The following is a 17,872-nucleotide window of genomic DNA, read 5'->3' on the forward strand; positions in this document are numbered from 1 at the left end:
TCTAATTTTCCGTCTCCGTCAGAGAACCCAATTTCCGTAATTCCGTCTAAATTTTCGCCAAATTCCGCCACTCCGTCCGAAAAAAGGACCGATTCCGCTCCTCCGCCAACCATGAACCCCCCCCCCCTCAAATCTTCCTAATTCGAGGCACTTTAATTCGAATCATTCTGTACTTCGAATATAAATGTTTTCCCCTTAGTTAAATATTGTATAAAATATTCCCTATACAATTCTAATCATTCTCTAATTCGAAGAGAATTCTTAACCCCTGCCTTGAACATCCGATTTAGAGAGAGAGTCAACATATACACGGAGTTATAATCCAGGTGCATGTACGTCAGTACTCGATTTCAAGCATCTAAGCCAATCAGTGCTAGTTTATGACGAGCCTATTATTTTGGTTATTTTACATCCTAAAAGGTAATCTGAGATGAGAATTTTGCAGTAGATTTTCATTTGCAGGCACGTTATAAAATACTTATAGTATAGACTTTAAAAAGAAGAGTCAATAGGTTTGGAATATTATCCATCCTTACAAATATCACGTTTTTCATATTCATTTATTTGAACAGCATTCTTCAAGTATCGCATTGCATACAAAGAATTAATTTTTAATATCCCCCTCATGGTATGGTATTGAGAAATAATATCATATTTTTATGTATCGCTTCTTCTTATGAAATTATTTGGAAAGAGACTTAGAAAATTTGCTGATTTGGTGCTTTTATGCTTTTCGCTTACCACTGGGGATGGGTTTCAGTGCTGGATGGACCATAGGGAAAAGATAGTTCGAAAAACGTCTTTGACAGTGTTCGTTGTTTCAATTCTTTCGTGAGAAGTTTTTAACGATAATGAAGAAGTATTGGCTTTGATAAAGTTTTAGATTTGTTTCAATACTACACTATACTGTAGCCTAGAAAACTAAGCTAAAGTCTATTCACGATAAGTGTGCACTCTTTTTTCTTTTAGCTATAACCTTTGAAGAAATTCTTTGTTCTTTATAAATTTGGTATCGTTGGAGAGATATCTGTGAGTGGAATAATTTGAAGTAAAAAAGTCTTTAAAAAGATTCTAAAAACGAAGATGAAAATGAAGAAGAAAAAAATGAAGATCTTGTAGAGAAGTGCTATAGCTTTCATTTTTACTGGAGAGATTTTTTGATCTTTGGAGGTCATCACTGTGAAGAAATTTCACTAAAATATTTATTCAATATAAAGTTATGATACAAAGTTAATGAGTGATTGACCCCAAAAAACAGCAGAAAACAGCAGAAAACAGCGTTTTTAGACGTCAATCAGCTTATAACTTTGTTTGATATCTTTTGACTTAATGATTATTTTTGAGAAATTTTTTCACAGTGATGACGTTCGATAATGAAGTAGTCACTTCAGTGAAAGTGATAACTATATCACCTTTCTAAAAGATCTTCATTTATTTCTTCTTCATTTTCATCTTCATTTTCAGAATTTTTTATAGATTTTTTTATTTCAAATTGTTCCACTCACTAATATCTTTCCAATGATACCAAATTTATAAAGATTGAAGAATTCCTTCAAAAGTTATAGGTAAACCCCAATCGTTTACAGTGGAAATTAATTCCATCAGATTTGCAAATGGGGAAAAGACTCGAGTAGGATCAAAATTCAGGGTATTTTTTTCTACTACGAGGACGATTTTTCTGGTTAAATTTTCCAATAGAGAGAAAGGTGTAATATTGGCTGCATAAATGACTTTGAACAAATATTTTTTTTGAAAGTGATAGTTTTCTATCAGCTCTCATCTCACTTGGGGTTTCTTATTCTCACTTTTTTGGGCCATATATTGACTACTAATGGGCTAAAAGGGGAAATGACTGTAAAAACAAAAAATCTACTTTATTCATTCAAAAGAAAAATCTTAGTTCTACCAATTAAAAATTGACGACCCCAAAAATTTTCATTTTTTACTTTTCTTATTCATTCTTTTATTTTCAAAAATGATGTACTCAGTCAAAAAAGAAATCATTATTTTTCTAAAAGGGTGCAGAAAAAATCTATATGGGAATCTTAGGAAAAGAAAGGAAATTTCAAAGTTTGTACTTTTCGATTTTCTTCCAATTACTCTGATGAAATAATTGTATTTGCTTAAAAATATATTTTAGGAAAATATTTTGAAATTCATAAGCTTCTAACTTACGTAATTTTGTTATTTTTGGATTTATTCTGGTCACGCTATTGTTTTTGCACATATCTCGTACAATCCGTCAGTTTTTACAAAGCCATCTAACGGTAAGTATTATTGGGTTGATTTTTCTATACCATTGATCGGGTATTCCAAGCCTGAAGATTTTACGTTAGAGATTTCGTGATTTAGACTTTTGTGGTATTGCCGTCGAAAGGAGCTTTGCAGATCGATTACTAAAGAACATAGGTAGATAAATCTACTTGAAGACACCTACACACAATTGGTATCGGGAAAGATATTTGTCTGTGCACAGACCCAGTATCTAGGGCTTATTTCAAAGTTCATTGCCGTAGTGGGTCTATTGTCATTGTCTTTTCTCATTTGAGATTTTTCAAACCGACCGCTGCGATGGAGTATTGGTGAGAGGGGGGAGACGATGAGAGAAGTGTTGCTATTTATAAATCATACTTCATCGCAGAAGTCTCCGTACGGGAATTTTTTTATCAAACAGAAAACGCGCACAGAGTGTACCACGAATCGATAAACGTGAGATACACTCTGGTACAGAGTAGAAAGATATTGACCGATTTTCAGGCTTTCCAACTTTTTGAATACTTCACAATTTGCAAACTCTTTACATTGACTAGTCAGTCTATGCTGGCACATCACTGAAATAGCTTTTTATAAGGTAATTAGGCTCGAAAATATTTAAGGGCTTTTAGTGCCCATTTGACTTATCTTTTTTTCATTAAAATTGTACATTTAAGATTTTGTCTCCATGATATCCTTCTTGATTAACATTTTCCTTTTCCCTTTGTCAAAGATTCACACCTTGAAAAGCTTGCGTAGGGGGCTTGTGATTTAAGGCTGATTCGGATGTCTTAGCAAATCGGATGGTTGCTAGCAGCCTAACCATGACCTTGTTACATCGATTATCTAATGCTAGATGTAAATCATGAATGTTATAAGGGCCATAAGCCCCTTTCCTATAAAGCTCTTCCATATTATGGAGCCTTATTGACGTGGGACGTTGTGTATTAGCAAAACAGAAAAATTGAAATTGCTAAATTTCTAAAACGACTGTTTTGAATTATTTTGAAATTACAACTTTCACAATTGAATTTGATGAAATAAAATCCTAAAATATAGAAATATACAGTAATATACAGCATATGCTTCTGACAGCATTTGACATCTTTAACAAATCACCTTTTTTTCTTTGCTATATAAAAGCTTCATCAGATCTATTTGATCATTGCTTTAAAAGAAGACTTGGTTATATATAGGCTCCGGCGAACCGTTTGAAGTTAGGGGGAGGGGGACAAGATTCTAGGAAAAGATTTTCGCAGTTGGGCGACGAAAGAAATATCTTCACTTTTTGCACCTTATAAAGCTAAACACTGTAAAATGTTATTAGTTGGGTGAAGACAAGTTTTTGATTTGAAAAAGTCTGTAAAACGGGGCAATGTTGGCTAAAAGTTTTTGTGTTTATGGAATCTGTCCTCTTCTTACTACCGAAAAGCTGGGCCTTGATTGACTTGTTCTTCTTTTTCATTGGTGGTTCTAACGGGATCCAAACAATCTGAAAGCATTTCTTATACGAAATAACACTTTCTAAGTATTATGGTTAGGGTTGGTAGAAGTTTAAGATAAAAGACGCTAAATAGCCTATTCGATCACTAAGTTCGGCACCCCGTAAAATTGGAGTTTTAGTCAAATAGTTATCGTAAAATTTTCGTGCTCGTTCCACTTCCTGTATTTGTTTTTCATATAATGTGCCGCTAAAATAACAAATTACTAAATTGTTGTCTCCCCTGTTTTCCCAGATTTCGTTCGACCCATCACGCTACTGGAAGTTGAACTCTCTTAAAACCACCTCTTATACTTTCCTTAAAGAAAATTATTACAACAAAAATTAATCACAATGTCAGCAGATCGACTTCGGCCGGACAGTACGTCCCCCATACCAATCATCAAATGTGGACAGGTGGAATTCCGTCGGACAAGTTGTGTGACGTTCTCATCCAAACCATTCGATCGTGAGAGGTTGCAGCAACAAGATCGAAGAGTCTCATTACCAATGAACACGTTGAGGTTTATGTTATTTTCGTTCCCCTACTAGGTACCCCCAGACAACTTTATTCTTCAATACTCTTTGAAGTTTATTGCCAAGAACTGATTTCACTGATTTCACAATACTCAAGAAGTTGATTGTTCGAAAGCCTTTCGGTGTATTGTCGTTTTCAAAGGTGAAGATACATAATTTTATTATTTTATTGATTATTTTGATGTTTTGGTTTTTACTTTAAAACACTTCGGGAACGTCCAGAAACTTCCATAGGCGTTGCGAGATACCCTGCAAAATGTATGAGAGCGGTTTTTACGACACTAATTATTGTGTTTGTTTTATCAAAAGATAATGAATATGTCATAAACGTCTGCACTCCCTCATAAATTTTGCAGGGTAGCTCGCTACGCCTATGACTCCAATTCAACATCATCTTGACGTTCATAACGTTAACTAACTCTACTTCTTTCCAGGATACCTTCAAACGAGAACTTCTTTACCAGGAGATCAACATGTCCAGCTGAACAATTACGAGAGCAACAAAAACTATTTCTTGAGCAACGCATCAATAGAACGGCAAGTGATTCAGGACCATCAAGAAGAGGTGATAGTGAAGATGAAAGAAGCAATGGTCGATTTCAACAAGCATACAACGTCATCGAAGCTGCTAGAGAGGTAAGTGCTGATATTATGTAGACTAGGGTCTCTTGGCTACTCTTGATAAATGCGTTCCATAACGTCATTGACACAATCCGATAGTAAAGATGATAGAGGCAATAGTCAAATAGTCAGATTTCAACAAGTGCATAGCGCCAGTAAAGCTGCTTGAGCTTTTAGTATTTTGAATTCAGAATAACGCCATCAAGGCTTCAAGATAAAGAACTTTCTGTCTTGATTTCTTAGAAGTAAAAGCACCGAATCTTAGCAGAAAGCGTAAAAATCTTTACCTAACTTTATTGATGCTGCTTGAGAATAACTCAAAAACACCAAGTGTTTGTTATTGGTTAGTTTTATTGTTTTTTTTTAATCCAAATTGACGGAGAGAACGCGACATATTTAGTATGTTAGTGTATAATGCTAAGCCCGCTTACATGCTTAATTGATGTAGCCTATTGGTCTTAGTTCCACTCGATAAAGGCCTTCCATACCGTCATTTAGTTTACTCAAGAAATTAGAGCACTAGAATATGTACATATGGACAGGCCTGAAAACATTTTAGCATGAAATTGCAAGATCAATCAATTCTGTATTCGGAATCTTAGCTTATCTTTCCCGGGTCAACCCATGTCATGTAAGGGGTATTAACAATAGTAAGATTTGCCTGATGCAGTATCCAGAGTAGTGATGTTACACTCGTATGTATAAACACTTGTGGAAAAAAGTCGTTCTCCCCGTTTGTTGCCGTCCGCATATCGACAGGACCATTCTTTCCTTCTTTTTAACCACGACACAAGTGGATGGGTACTGAGGGACCAATTTTTGACAATGTCTCCGGAACAAAGAATTTTCCGGAGTTCTCGTACACGCTTTCTTTTATAAGAATGTGTTTTTCAATGCATAAATATCCTTAACTTTTTGGGGAAAATCATCCGGAGATATTCTTACGGTATTCTTATGATTGGATCCAATCCTAGCCAAAATCTACCATGTAGTACATACTCAAGTAAATATTTGGCATTTTTGTTGAACGTTTCAGCATTGCTGGGTAATATTTGGCAATTTAATGGTAAAATGCTCTAAAATGAAATTCTTAGGTTCAGCTTCCAAATTTCATGATGCTGGTAATCTTAATTTTTTGGCCGATTTTATCAGAAATGTTCTTATAGTATATTCTTATAAAAAAAGCGTGTAACTACCGTTGGAAAGAACACAAAATGTCAATGAAAATAGAATGGTTTGCTAGTTTTTTTGTTCAATAAGTGAAAGGTGCTTGGACTGAAAATCTTCAGTTTTTCCCCCAAAAAAGAACTCATAAAAAAGATATGGTTTACTTTTCAGACAAGTGGTATCATAGTAACTGAGACAGAAAGAAAGTAAATTTGAAGTGAAAATATTTTTCATCAATCAACTGTTAAAAATTGAAAAGTAATTTTTCATACAAATAGTATAAACCTCTAGTTTTGGATTTTTTTCACTGCCGGGCCACACTGGGGAGAAGTGCATTCTTCTTGCCGTTGAAAACCAGGTCTTTTGTTTATTGCACTCCTTCTCAGAGCACGTTGGAAGAATGGAAGAACATTTAGAATTTCTATTTCTTTTGCATCAGGAGTAGGTTTTCTGCAAAGATTGAAGGGATGACATAAAAAAGTAGATTTTTATATTTATACGTACTTTAAAAAGGGACTCGGTTAGCGCTTAAGACAACTTATTCCTTCAATGACCTTAATTCGAGAAAATTGTAATTTAGGAAATTGCCATTCCAAAAATGATGCCAATTTTTTAACAAAGTGTATCTTTGTTAACTGACACCCCTGCCTCACTCTCCCTTTATGGTTTATGGTTATTATAGAGATCGATTTCTGAAGCGAGGATGGTGAACAAGTATTTTATTTCGCAGTGTATTTTTTTCAAATGGAAGGATTTTTCTCACAATAAATGTTTTTTGTATTCTTATTCTTTATCTCAACGGGGTGGTCCTGAAGGGTGTGTGACTTGATTATCAACGTCATCCCAATAATTACACAATGTCTCTATAACGTCCAATTAAACGTATGTAGTCTGAAAGATCGGGTACATCAGATTGACGTTATTTTGACATTTTGTCAAATCAAAGCTAATACTAGCCAGTGCCTTCCCACAAACCAAATTTTTTCTTTGTTTTATGTTTTATGTTTTTTGTTTTAAACCGCGATAAAAAAGCGGTTTTCGTCTAACAGGCTAAGCTAATACCTAATCGGTAGAAAATTCGTCAGCGAAAATCTTGTCACAAAGAGATTTTTTCGTCACATTCTGCAGACGAGTTTTCAACTCTTTTCTATTTTTTTGCCAAAAGCCATTGGTAGAAATCAAATCATCTGAACGTCACTGATTATCGAAGTTTCCATTGGCTTAATTATAGCTTCCAGAAAAGTAAAATTGATTTACAAATATTTGTTGGTGAGAAAACAACAGTTGTACAGATATTTCAAACGTGTCATTATTTTTGTTGAGAAAGACTTTTTGTTTTCAATAATGTAGAAGTTCACTGGAGAATTGAAGATTAAAAATTTTTTTCACGGTTTTTTTTGGATGTTGCTACCAACTTCACATGGTTTGAAGAAATGTTAAGCAAGAAGACGAGACTAGATACGGTAAGAAAAATGCTGTGCTTATCCTTCAGATACCGATACCTGGTGACGAATCTCGTTTGCTGAACCTGATCTTTTAGACCTTTATGAGGGCAACATCTTGAGAAATAGGTTCGATCGCAAGCGCAGACCTGGCGCAGTTTCTGTGCTCACAGCTTGATTAGTGTAGATGTCTCGAAAAAACATCTATTTTACGACCAAAAGTAAGCAAAAAAAATCAGAAGCAGATCTTCTGTCTATAAAGGCCCAGCTTTTGGCAACCAACATTAGGAACAGCACATGACTGTACAAATATTCCAAGGAAGAAACATAGTTGCTTATACTTCTATCTAGTTTTTTGGTGATTTTTTTTTATCTAATATAAGCCTTGAATACAGCTTCCAAGGTTATTGCGATTTCTTAGAATTCTTCATCTTCATTGGATCGCAATGGCAAGACTTACTCGATTTATGGATTTTAACACCATCTGCATCTCACAAAATTCAAATTCCTTTCATTGATGATCAAAAGCATTTTCAAGGACATGATTGCGAGGAAATCCAAAGAAAATTGAAAAATATGGGCTCTAAAAAATAGAGATTATAGAACTTTTTTTTATCTTTCCAAGGCCCGCATAAATGAGTGAATACAGCATGTCTTTAGAGGGTTATTATGTGTTGTATGAAATTAATATCAGGTTGGTTTAAATTAATTTATCCAGTGACTTTCACAGTACTATAAGGAAAATTTTGATTTTTGTTGGATTTCAATCTCCTCCGAGCAAGAAGTTTATTCTAATGAAAAACCAACCACGAAAAATTAAAAGTTTAAGCTCTTTTTTTATTTGTCTACTGAAATTTGATTTGAAGGGCAAATATTATAATATAAAAAATTGAAGGTGAGAGAGGCAAAAGTTTTTTTTAATTTCTCGAGAAAAAGAAACACTATGAAAGTGTTACAAAAAAGTAAATGTATACCTCGACCTTGCTTTTTAGTTGCTGAGCATTATTCAAGCCCTCTGTAAAGTAAACTTAGAAAGTCTTAACACCAAAAAAATTAAAAAACATTGAAGTTAAGATTTTGTAATCACGAAGCAAAAGGTTTGAAATTGTTGACGCGAAAAGTTGAAAATTATTGACGCGAAAAGGTAAAAAATATTGATCCAAATAGTTTAAAAATATAGAAACAAAAAAATAGAAATCTTTCACACGATAGAGTGAAACTTTGGTTCATTTCTTCATTTATTTCTTCAGCGTGAAGGCGCGTCATAGGACTAAACCCATAATCTTGCCCTTCCTTGAAGAATGCTTTATATTTATACGACTTGATTAGTGTCCTGCCCTCTAGGGTTTCTTATGAAAAATACTACTTGAAGCTCTAACGAGACTCAATTTTCAAGTTTCACGTAGAGTTCATAAAATCGTTATTTTAGCTGCTGTGTCAAAAAAAAATTTGCTTTTTATAAGAATAGTTGATAGAACAGTCACTAATAACTTTTCTATGTATTTTAAAGTTTTCATGATTTTTGGATTTAAATTGCGGTGGCAAATTTGAAATTTTTCAAAAGATTTTTCGGTCAAATTTCGTAATTTCATCATGTGTCACTCTTTGACGTCACTGTACCAATATAATTGTAACATTTAGATGCTGTCAACGGTCTGACGTCATAATTTAAGAAAGATGAAGAAATTATTTCTTAATCTCAAGAAAAAAAGATTTTTCGCGAAAATGTTGAAATATTATGAAACAAGTACTATAACTGACACCTTCAAACAAACTTGAAAGAAACAAAAAGAAGATGAAAAGAAAAAGAAAAATAAAGAACAAAAAATTAAATTAAAAACTCACCACATTCTTTTCACTTCAATACTTCTTCACTTGTAAACTGTGAATATTAAAATAAAGAAGAAAATGAAGTTAAAATGAAGAGATTTAATCTGATTCAATTTCTTTACCTGGAATATTTCACATCAGAAATCCACCTTCAGTTACTGGGGTTGATTACTATTGGGGAAAGACCGGTGATTAATATCAGCCTATTTCATAGGATTCGTGCATCTGTTACATGCTACTTTCTATTCAGTGTAAAGGCATAGTATAAGAAAGCCGCGACTGGAATATGTACTGCATTATCTTTTCAGTTAATTGCTGTTCCATCTCTGTCTCCGAGCTTTATAAGAACATCAAGATGCTCATTTTATTATTGGTAGATAGTTTTTGAAATTTTTCTCTTATTTTCCTTCACAAAAAGTTTTTTTGTTGCTAGATATCTTTGAATATGCACCCAATAGAACACTTGAACTAATTTTGGAATATTTTAGGGGTATTTTGTGGAAACAATGGTTTTTCGCCAAAATTGAGATTATAAGAACTATATTCAAGATGACAACTTTCCTGTCAGTTTGAATGATAAATTTTGAAGGTGCTGGCTTGAAATTTTCACAGTATTACCTTGATGTAATTTTTCATTGATTTCTAAAATAGTTTCACTGAAATATTGTGAAGGCATTCAAGGCACTTTATTAATTTTTGAGTTCTTTCAGCCCAGCCATTTTGTGCTTGTTTAAATTTCTTATTGTTGATCTTTCCTTTACAATGATTTTATAATGCAAGTGTATTATCAAGGGCATATCATTAATGTCTAAAACGCACTGAGAAGTGAGTATTAATGACAAACCAATAAAATTTATCATTAAAGATGCTACATTACTGATTTCTTGATCAACAAATAGTCATCAAATACGACAGAGATAGAACAACAGAAATTCAGATGTTATCATTCAAGCCGCGGCTTTCTTATACTGTGGTAAAGACAAAAATAGCACAAATTCGAAAAGACGTTGAAAGAATTAAATTTTCTGTCATCATTCAATTGAATTTGGAATTCGAGAAATTGATTTTGTAAAACGCATAATCTAAATTCGCAAGAGAAAGCTCAACCATAAAAAATCAATTAATGCAATGACGTAGAAAAATATCATGTACTAAAAATACGAGTCTTATGAAATAGGCTACACAATAAAAGGGCAGAGTTAATATGCATAGGCGAAGCGAGATACCCTGCAAAATTTATGAGGGAGTGCAGACGTTTTTGATATATTCATTATCTTTTGATAAAACAAAGACAATAATTACAGTGTCGTAAAAACCGCTCTCATCCATAAATTTTGCAGGGTATCTCGCTACGCCTATGCGAGAGTCCAGTACAACAAATAGATTAATCTGCTTTCAGTACACAAAGCATGAAGAAATTAAAAGTTGAAAAGAGGAGGAAATTTTGGGTATTTTACTACCGGGGACTTAATTTTTGATAACCTTTCTCAGTGAGTAGCAGGTTGAAATTGAAAGGTTAAGTTATCTTTGATAGCTCGCAAAAGCGATGGAGGTCAGGTTAACATCGGTAAAACTGTCACCATCGAGTAAGATTAAAGAATTAAGCAAGATTTCAAGACATGAATAATCCAGTTAGAGTGAAAGCTAGAAACTAGATTTCTTTGAAACAGCCTAGGAACAATTGCTAGGAAGGATAACTTTACTCTAATCTCTACGGAGTAAGAAATATAGATATAGTCTTACCTTTCTTGTCCAATATAACAAACCAGCCGGCGAACAACGTTATTCGAATATCCATTTAACGCCCATAAGGTCCATATAACGTTATATGAATATCAAAAACTACGTCGTGTCCAAGCTGGAAAAAGTTGATCATGCGCTATGGTTTGAATATGAAGTTCAAATTCTATCATATCAGGTTAAATTGGCTTTGAACCTATTAGAAAACATTTATTAAAAAGTTTAACCATCTTGGTGGAGTTTTCAGATGTCCTTTTTTGGAAAGCTCTACAGTTATCCTTGTCTCTTGCCAATGTGAAAAACTAAAAAGCAGGGATTTTAATTGAAGATTGATTTCCTCGTAGATGTCACTTCACTAATTAAGTAAGCGAAAACTTTAAATTGACACACGATAAAAATCTGACTTCATCATAATCAGATGTTCGACAGATGATGTTTTCATGCCGGACAGCGGACGTTGCTGAGAAGGAAAGATCTTTTATTGGTCATTTTTTTTTGGAAACCACATTGAGTTTTTAAAAAGGAATACAAACTGATTTGTTTGATACTTAATCATTTAACACTGATAACGCGCGTTCATTATGTCCACAACACGTAGAGCCGTGCTCTTAAGAAATCATAGTCATTCTTTATCACTGTCACCACGAGAAACTGATGAATACTTCCCGGAGGTAACCAAACTAGTTTAATTTTGAAAATTTATAGAATTCACTGAAACCTCTCGTATTAATTTCTACTTTGGTTTGCCGTCGTGATCGAGTTTAAAGTCTCGAAGGACCTAGAGAGGAATCTTCGACCTTTCACAAGAAAAAAATAAAGCTTTAAGATTTGCAGCACCTTTGAGATGACGGATTAAATCTAGCGCTTTCTTTGTTTTCACGTGGTAAACCTGGCGATTTTGTTTTCAATCCGTTGTTCATGTGAAAACCTCGGGGGTCAAGTGCTCTAGATTGGAAATAAAGGGCTTCATTTCCCATGTATGATTTTCCACTCTAGTTCCTTTCGGGGTTCTAAACTCAATGCGGAGACACCTGAAAAAGATTTTGAAAGCCCTTGATAAAAAACAGACAAAGTCGATCGATATCAATTATAAAGAATGGTAGAACAGAAAACCAGACAGAAAGAATAGATATAGAATTTTGTTAAAAAAGTGGTTCCTGCAGCTACAAGCTCAAGCTAAAGTATCCATGTAACAACCTCAAAAATATTTCAGTCAATAAGAAGAAAGGATTATTAAATAACTTCACATTAAAATGGATGACACATCATTTTATCTTCTCGGTGACCAAGTTAAGAAAAGTCCAATAAATACCGTCAAAAAGGTTCTTGTAGTTTTCAAATTTGTTTTTATGAGAATAAAGAATAAAGCTGGGATGCATAAAACTCGAATCTCCATATCTTAACTTAATCATATAATCATTACTAGAACGGTTTTTCTGGTTCTTTGAAATGTCTTAGTGTGCTTGACTGTACCCCGAGCTTTTACGGATAAACGATTAGATTACTGGTTACCACTTTGTGTTTGAGCGTACAGTTGTATTAACGTTTGTCTTAACTACCCTCTTAGCAGATTTATATGATCTAAATGTTTTTGCATCAAATTCACAATATCTTTTGGAAAATGTAGCAAGTAGTATCAAAGACTTGACACTTATTGAATCCTTTTTTATTTATTTCCTTTCGTAGTTCTTCAAAGTGAAGCCATGGAATTCTGAAGAATCATTAGCCGCTTCAACTTTATCACAAGGTATTTACAACTTTCATATACCAATCTATAGTAAAAACTCATTTAACGTATGTAAGTTATTAATGTTACTGGGCACTGAATTCGGACGGCTAAATTTTGATTATCTACACTCTGACTGACTGAGAACAACAGTAAATCAGCACTTTTACAGCCCCCGATTTTGCGGATCAGAAAAAACATAGGTTTTCCAATCGTTTCAGTCACTCCGCCCACTGACCTTTATATACCCTGGACAAAGCTTCTCAATCCCAGCCAAGCAAAATCTTTGATCGGAGTTTTTTGAAAATTGGTACCCTAATGTCGGCACTACTCGATAGCGGTGTAAATGCATCGAGAGCGCTAGGTCTACTTTTCCTCAAATTCTTTTGATGATGTAGCGGCGTTAGACGTTAATTTTTAACATTGCAATGGCTTCTCCTTGGGTACCAATTCTAAAAAAACTCCAATCAAAGATGGCAGATATTGTTTGGTCCAGGGTTATATAAAGGTCAGTGACTCCGCCGTCCTAAAAAGCGCAAATACATAAACTCACTGACATCTAAATTCTTTGGAGACCTGTATTTTTGGACAAGGATTGTACCAGCTCAGCTCACTGGAAGCAAATAGTAGAATCCTACCAACTGACTGTCAAAGGGATAAGGAACATTTTTACTTGAATAACGTGTTCGCTTAGATGAAAATACTTTTCTTACTACTTCTAGATGGACGAAACAAACAGAGCAGCTTGAACAGTAGCACGGCTTCTTTGAAAGCTAGTCCGTTGATGACCCGCAAAGGTACGCTATTATTTCATTACTTTACTAAGTCCTTAAGATGCTTTAGCTAAGTTGGTCACTGTAGAAAGATAGGATAGAAGGGCTGAGGATAGTGCGTTGGCTAATGTGACATTAATACTCGTTTTTTCATAAAAACAGATTCTATAAGAACATATGGCTACGATGGCCAAAGAAAAATCTAAGAACATTTTAAGGCTTTTCGATCTCTTAAACATCAATCCCTTAAAAATTGCATAAAATACTCACGAATTATTAAAAAATAGGACTACTTTAAGAACATTTTTAAGTTTAAAGCATGAAAAGTTAAGAAGATCCGATTATACTACTATATTACGTTGTTCCATACTTGTTTGGGCGTTATGGGTTTTTAACTTTATTAGTTCCAATTGTAAAGAAGAAACTGTAATCGTTTCAGATAATTTCGACTTTATCATCCCAAAATCACCGACAACGTCACGTGTCGGAAGTTACAACAACATCGACGCACCACACGTCGGATCGATCGACGTCAAACATTATCTATCGACGGAAGAAGTCCAAGAGTTAGAGGTAACTTTTTGCTCGAAAAAGGTCGGGTGGGATTGAAATAATTAATCCCACTTTAATGGACGTTCTATGGACGTTGATATAACGTTTTGAGAGAATGGCACTTGTATTTAGGAAAAGTATTACACTTTTTTCTTTTATAAGAAAAATTTAAGAAGAATGCTGATCATGAAAATACTCAATTAAAAATAGGGTACAAAGCCTGAAATACCTCAATAAGACCCTATAAATAAAAACAGGATAAGAACAATCTGAAGCTCAAAGTACTAAAAAAGTAAGAACAGCCGAGTCTCTGTAAGTTTACTGGTTCTTATAATTAAAGTGTATAGTGAGAGGTATTAGTAGAGAATTTTTTAAATTCTTTTGTATCTCTTGCCGAACATTATGCAAGATAAATCACAAATACGAGACTCTATTATTCGAATCTCTCTGTAATTCGAACAAATAATATTCCCGACCAAGTTCGAATCAGTGAGAGTCAACTGTACTAGACTTTCAGTTCCATGTCTACAAAATATTTCATCTTCCAGGAAGTTGGTACACAACTCCGTCTTGGTGAAGTCAAATTTTCAATGATGTATAAAGACACAGACGAGAAGCTCAAATTCATATTGAAATCTGTTTCAGTTTTTCTCAAACCCAGTCCTTCAGTTGTAGGTTGTAATTGGGTTTGTGAGACAAACACAGTGCTCGAGGTATGACATAGTCTTGTAATTTGACATTTAGATTTTCATCATAAATTGCGGTTGATCCTACTTCTTTTAATTTCAAAACAATTAAAAAAAAAGGTTATTTACGACGTTTCTGTGTCATCCTACCACTATCAGCATCAGTTATTTCTTTAAATTTTTTTTTTGAAGTTTATTTTTCATCCCCAAGAAGAAAGTACACTTGTAGATATCGTATCCAAAGGTTCTAGTCTTTGTTCCTGAATTCAGTGCCTTGAATTTTTACATATAATTCGGTTATAACGTCAGATGAACTGGAAAATCGATTGTTTTAGTGGGAAGCAGACAAACAATTCTCATCCAATTATTACTGGTCAAAGTCATGAATAAAGCTAAAGGAATCTATGATAACCATCTTTATTAATTTTAAAGGTTTTAAATTCCAAAAAGAAGCCAATCGAAGTCAGTAACGGTCAAGAACTTCTTGTTGATTTCAAAAAGACTGACGTCACTGACCATACATTACGTCTCACCGTTTACGACAATCGACGTAAGCACGTAAAGAACCCCGTCGGTCACGTGATTTTTCCGTTACGTGATGCAAGAAACCTGGGTAAAATGAACAGTTATTCGAAGAAACTAACCTTTTATTCTCAGGTGAGTTGACGTAGTTTCTCAAAACTGAATTAAGTTTAAAGCAACAGTTTTTTCAGATCCAAATTAGGATGCTGTTCCCAAAAACTTCTTAGGACGGATTGTAAGATTTGACATCGAATTTGCCTTAAAAACTCTATAGTGATGTCAAAACGCTGGTACTACTTATTATTACCTTTCCTTTCCTTTTCTGCTCTGTTCATTTATGCTGTGGTGGATGTATAAATGGACTTTAATTTCAAAAGGTTGCAAAAAATTTCAGAGCAGTCCGTTTTACCTTCGACATTTGTCGTGATTTAGGGTTACTATATTATTATACATCGTATAAAGGGCTAGGTGTAACTTCATTCTTATTCTTCTCCTTCGTCTAGCCTGCAGGATTTAACAGAGGAAACGTAAACATCGCACTGTCGTGGGGTATATCAGCTCAAAGGCTGGATGTGAAAATTGGTGACGTAACAAACTTAAGATGTCCAGCTTATGGTGTCAACGGAAAAGGTAGAGACTTATTAAAGATATTTGTTAAAAGACTTCACTAAAAAGTAATTTTGCGTCAAACTACTATGTACTTTCAGGAAGAGATACAAACTGTTCGAACATGCTCGGTGGAAATCCTTCCCACAGTGGGGATGAAAATTTCTTTTGAAATCACGATGGGGATAGAAATTTCATTGTCCCAGGTCAAAAAGGAGTGCAATTTTTTATAGTAAATTTACAAATATGGATGATGGCCCCGATGATACACTATGATAGTCAATTTCTAAGCCAGGCTTGTAGAGCATATCTCCCACCAGGGACGAAATTTAGGCCAAATTTCTTGGGCGGGGAGGGGGGTGTTTCCCACCGGGTCTGTGATACGGGTGTGAAAATTATTTGATTATCTTAACTAACCATTTTATTCTTTACTTTCTTTAGAATTCTTCATCAAGACGATCGTATTCATATTGGATAACAAATACAAGTCATACAAAACACCTCTACAACGCGCCACACCTGAATTAACATTCAAGGAGAAATTCACTATCCCTCTCACATCTCCACAACTCAAAGACTCCACAATTACATTCCAATTATATTTAAAACATTATAATAAAAAGAAGATTGGACATAAAGTGTTGGTTGGCAAAACAGTGATTGGACCTTACATGAGACATGGGGATCGTTCACTTTCCCAATGGGAAAAAATGATTACTAATCCATTGGAAGAGGTATCTGAACAACACATTTTATTTTTATGATGATTTCTGTAAACGCTGTTAATTGGTAGACACTACTTCGTCTTACATATAGCTGCCATAAAAAAGTTTCTCCACAATATTACTGAGGCAGAGGTGTGAGTAACCTCAGAATCAAGGAGGAGCTATAGATTTCCTAAATGAGTTCGTTAATATGATAAAACAACAAAAGATTAACAAAGAGGTCGCCATTATCACCATTAATTCTATATTATATGTTTAATTATTTTCTAGATGTTATTGTAAATAATTTTTTCAAATGATTCAACTTTTAAGTTTCAAATTTTTGTTGACAAGATTTAATCATACAAAACCTAAATTAACAAAAAAATTCAAATGTTAGCTACAAAAAATTTTAGGCCTTTCTGGGGAGTTTTATAAAACTACTTACTAAACTCCATGCACATTGTTATTCCTCATTGCTCTCACTTTTGACAATGTCAAACCTTATTGTTCTCAAAGATTGTTCGCAAAAAGTATAGGCTTTGCTCGCTAGAATCACAGATTTCTGTAAAGCCTGAAGGGTAGATGTAACGCTTTAGGCTCTTCCAAGCAAAAACAGTGAGTATCGCAAAAAATATTTCTGTAAAGCTGCTATTTTCTATAAAGCTGCTATTGTTTTTGAAAACCTGCGAAGCCTCTGATTGGTCAACCACTGAAATTCTATTGTAATGTCACGTGGACCCAGGTAGGATTTCTTATCTAACCTCGGCACACTTTTCAGCCAAAGCACGACCCCGAACAAATACCCCATAACAAAGAGAACCTCGTTGTTCTCAATATTGTTCGCAAAAAAGTATAGACTTTGCTTCCTACAATAACCCAATAACAAAGAGAAAAATTTCATCGCTAGAAGTAATTACGATTGCGGTCAAGGCACAATCAAGTCTTTATCCGAAATAATTGGTGTTTCCCTTTTTTAAGCAACCTTTCAAAACGATCACTGATTGGCTCATATTTAATCACTTCTTGATTGTCGACCAATAAGAAGATGCGTTCTAAAATAATGTGGATTAAGCAGCAATTAATGGAAAAGAATACACTGTTACAGGAAGTTATATAAGGTGAATACTGAAATGTTTTTCTTCGTTTTCTCATGTTATTATGTCATCATTCACTTTGCAACGTTGACATAGTATTGATTTGATTGTAATGATGTGTAAAGCTAAGCTAAGA

General features: G+C 34.2%; 1 protein-coding gene across 2 annotated transcripts; it reads left to right on the forward strand.

The window, feature by feature from the left end:
- The first annotated feature begins 4,057 nt into the window (after positions 1–4,057).
- LOC136809067 (synaptotagmin-15-like) lies at positions 4,058–17,009 on the forward strand. Of its 2 annotated transcripts, XM_067065644.1 has the most exons (9): positions 4,058–4,257; positions 4,705–4,906; positions 12,757–12,817; positions 13,519–13,593; positions 14,009–14,142; positions 14,670–14,834; positions 15,240–15,464; positions 15,833–15,959; positions 16,377–17,009. In XM_067065644.1, the coding sequence occupies exons 1-9, from the start codon at positions 4,088–4,090 to the stop codon at positions 16,697–16,699; spliced, it is 1,482 nt and encodes a 493-aa protein (XP_066921745.1). In that variant the 5' UTR covers positions 4,058–4,087; the 3' UTR covers positions 16,700–17,009. The 2 variants fall into 2 exon arrangements, with proteins under 2 accessions (XP_066921745.1, XP_066921746.1); XM_067065645.1 differs by lacking the exons at positions 4,058–4,257; positions 4,705–4,906 and adding an exon at positions 11,591–11,741 and having other exon boundaries at positions 16,377–16,776.
- The last annotated feature ends 863 nt before the right edge of the window (positions 17,010–17,872 follow it).

Source organism: Clytia hemisphaerica, unplaced genomic scaffold (genome assembly GCF_902728285.1).
Source record: "Clytia hemisphaerica strain Z4C2 unplaced genomic scaffold, Clytia hemisphaerica genome assembly, whole genome shotgun sequence".
Classification (NCBI taxonomy): Eukaryota; Metazoa; Cnidaria; class Hydrozoa; order Leptothecata; family Clytiidae; genus Clytia; species Clytia hemisphaerica.

Coding starts and splice junctions, on each gene's coding strand:
- LOC136809067 (XM_067065644.1), top strand. CDS start 4,088: ATGTCAGCAGATCGACTTCGGCCGGACAGTACGTCCCCCATACCAATC. Junction 4,907..12,756: donor TCATCGAAGCTGCTAGAGAG/GTAAGTGCTGAT, acceptor TTCCTTTCGTAG/TTCTTCAAAGTGAAGCCATG. Junction 15,960..16,376: donor TTATGGTGTCAACGGAAAAG/GTAGAGACTTAT, acceptor TACTTTCTTTAG/AATTCTTCATCAAGACGATC.